The following is a 2,537-nucleotide window of genomic DNA, read 5'->3' as shown; positions in this document are numbered from 1 at the left end:
TTTTTTTTTTTTTTTTTTTTTTTTTTTTTTTTTTTTTTTTTTTTTTTTTTTTTTTTTTTTTTTTTTTTTTTTTTTTTTTTTTTTTGGGGGGGGGGGGGGTTTAATCGTGCTTTTCCGTTCTGGTATTTAGAAAAGAAACTGGACTTGGCCTCTGTCGACCTGTCGAAGATGAGGGTCGCGGAGCTGAAGCAGATCCTGCAGAGCTGGGGCGAAGAGTGCAGGGCGTGCGCGGAGAAAACCGACTTCGTGCGTCTGATCAGGGAGCTGGCCCCCCAGCATGCCGCCGCGCTCCCCAACACCGAGCTGTGACCGCGGGCGCGGGCACACCGCCACTGTGCTCCGAGAAGAAGGGACGCTCGGGGGTATGGACATGCTGGTTAAGGAAAACCAGGAATTGCAATGTGTTTGGTCCCATCCATTTGTCCCCAGTATTATACTTCAGAATTCTGTTACCTGGGTTTATGAGCAACACTACTAATATTACTGATATCTTATATTTGCAGTGTACGAAAACCGTAAAGTGCCTTTCCTGTAGTTTTCTTGGAAGGACTATGTAAGTTATTGCCTGTCTCCTAAAATTGGGAAATGTGAACTACTGAAAATTGATGAATTGGATTCTAGGAGGGAAGAGGTTTCAGAGCCTCTTCTCTGTACATGGTTTTTAAATGAAATACATTGGATTAGGACAAAAACAGTAGTTAGCTTATCTAATGCACTACTTCAACCCCACATAATAACCTAACATCATCAAAAGGGTTTTTTTTTTTTTTAGAAAAAGTAAACTTTCTACTTTCAACTGCAAATCACTCTACATTCTAGCTCTCTTTAGTATCAGAAATGGTCAGGTGTACTGGAAGTTAGTGGTTTCCCATCTGAAGGAAACATACTTAAAGGAAATACAGCAAGAATCCACATAAGTACATTCGGCCGTCCATATCCCTGAGTTCCACACCATCCGTGGGTTAAACCAAACTTAGATGGAAAATATTTGGAAAAAAAATTCTGTACTGAACATGTACAGACTTTTTTCTTGTAATTATTTCCTAAACAATACAACACCTATTAACATAGCATGCACATTGTATTAGGTATTACAAGTAATCTAGAGATGACTCAAAGCATATGATGTTATCAGACGACGAGAATAGAGATCAAATGTTCACATCACAAAGAAATGAGTTTTGCAATGACGAATACGCTAATTACCCTGACTTGTTCATCACACATTGTATACATGTATTGAAATATAACGTCATAAGTATGTAGAACCAATACGTTTCAATTAAACAAAGAGAAATAAGGATTTAAAAACTATATGGAAGGGTGTGCATAGGTTATAGGCAGATACTACACAATTTTATATCGAGGACCTGAACATTCTTGGATTTGGGTATCCATGGGAGGTCCAGAACCAATCCTCTGAGCATACTGATGGACGACTGCATAGCCAATGTTTTTGCAAATTGTATAAACACTTCTTTTTCGGCAGCTGGCCGGTACAGGAATCCAAACCCTTGACCTTGGTGTTAGAACACCATGCTTTAACTGACTGACCTAACTGGACAGCCCCAAACTCTCATTGATCACTGAACCAAGCTCAAGGTCTTTTTTTATTCTTCACTATCACACATCAGACAAGATATTGATATAGAATTAAAGCATATGAAGAACCCCTGCAGGCAATATAGAGCTTTATAGTTCTTAATGCTGTTTTACCAGCTTTAAATTGTACCCTCATTTTTGGTACCATTTTCCGGGCACATAATAAGTCCAGAGTAGAAGTGGTTGCCTCTGTGTGGAAGGTGGAGGTGGGGAATGATTGAGAAGCAGTGTTCCCTTGGAACTTTCCGGGGTGATGGGAGTGTCCTATATCTTGATTGAGGTGGTGGTTACATGTGTGAATGTGATTATCAAGCTCATCCAGGAGTACAATTAAGATCTGGGCATTTAATTGTATGTAAGTTATCTAAAAAAAATGCTGTAGATTCTCTTGGTTTTATTACCTGAAAATAAAAAAAAACACCGTAGAAAAATTATTTGAAAATTAACTAAAATTAATTGATTCAAAATACCTTGTTCATTTAATAAAAAACATCGTAGAAAAATTATTTGAAAATTAACTAAAATTAATTGATTCAAAATACCTTGTTCATTTAAAAGTTGCATTTACTGACTGGGAGTCCTTTTGGGGAGTGGAGGAGAAATTTTCCAAAGTATACATCGAAAATATAATTTTCACTCTTAAATACTAAGTGAATTTTCAGCTGGGCAGTTTGGATGTGACCAAACTTGTCAGAGAATTAGTGGTTCCTAAAGAGATATGTATATTATATAACTTAAAAATAAGAATAAAAAAGCCCTGGTTGGTGTAATTGTAGAGAAAATATAGGGAAATGGTCAGCGCCCTTCAGATGTCCAGAATCTTGCCAAGCATTTGATGTAAATATCCACATTCGCCCAAGTGTTCCTTGGTTATCATCTAATGTAATTGCGTATGTGCACCCAGGTGTCCTGGGTTATGGACTTGAGTATAAAGG

General features: G+C 37.6%; 1 protein-coding gene across 1 annotated transcript in view; it reads left to right on the top strand.

The window, feature by feature from the left end:
• Positions 1–764, top strand: part of CDNF (cerebral dopamine neurotrophic factor) — a 23,376-nt gene extending 22,612 nt beyond the window's left edge. The window contains exon 4 of the mRNA XM_008587238.1: positions 131–764. Coding sequence (XP_008585460.1) covers positions 131–309 — 179 coding nt within the window. The 3' untranslated portion in view covers positions 310–764. The remainder of the gene's footprint in view (positions 1–130) is intronic.
• The last annotated feature ends 1,773 nt before the right edge of the window (positions 765–2,537 follow it).

This window comes from Galeopterus variegatus, unplaced genomic scaffold, assembly GCF_000696425.1.
Source record: "Galeopterus variegatus unplaced genomic scaffold, G_variegatus-3.0.2 Scaffold4315, whole genome shotgun sequence".
Classification (NCBI taxonomy): Eukaryota; Metazoa; Chordata; class Mammalia; order Dermoptera; family Cynocephalidae; genus Galeopterus; species Galeopterus variegatus.
The sequence above is the reverse complement of the archived record's forward strand: the minus strand, read 5'-3'. Positions and strand labels throughout refer to the sequence as shown.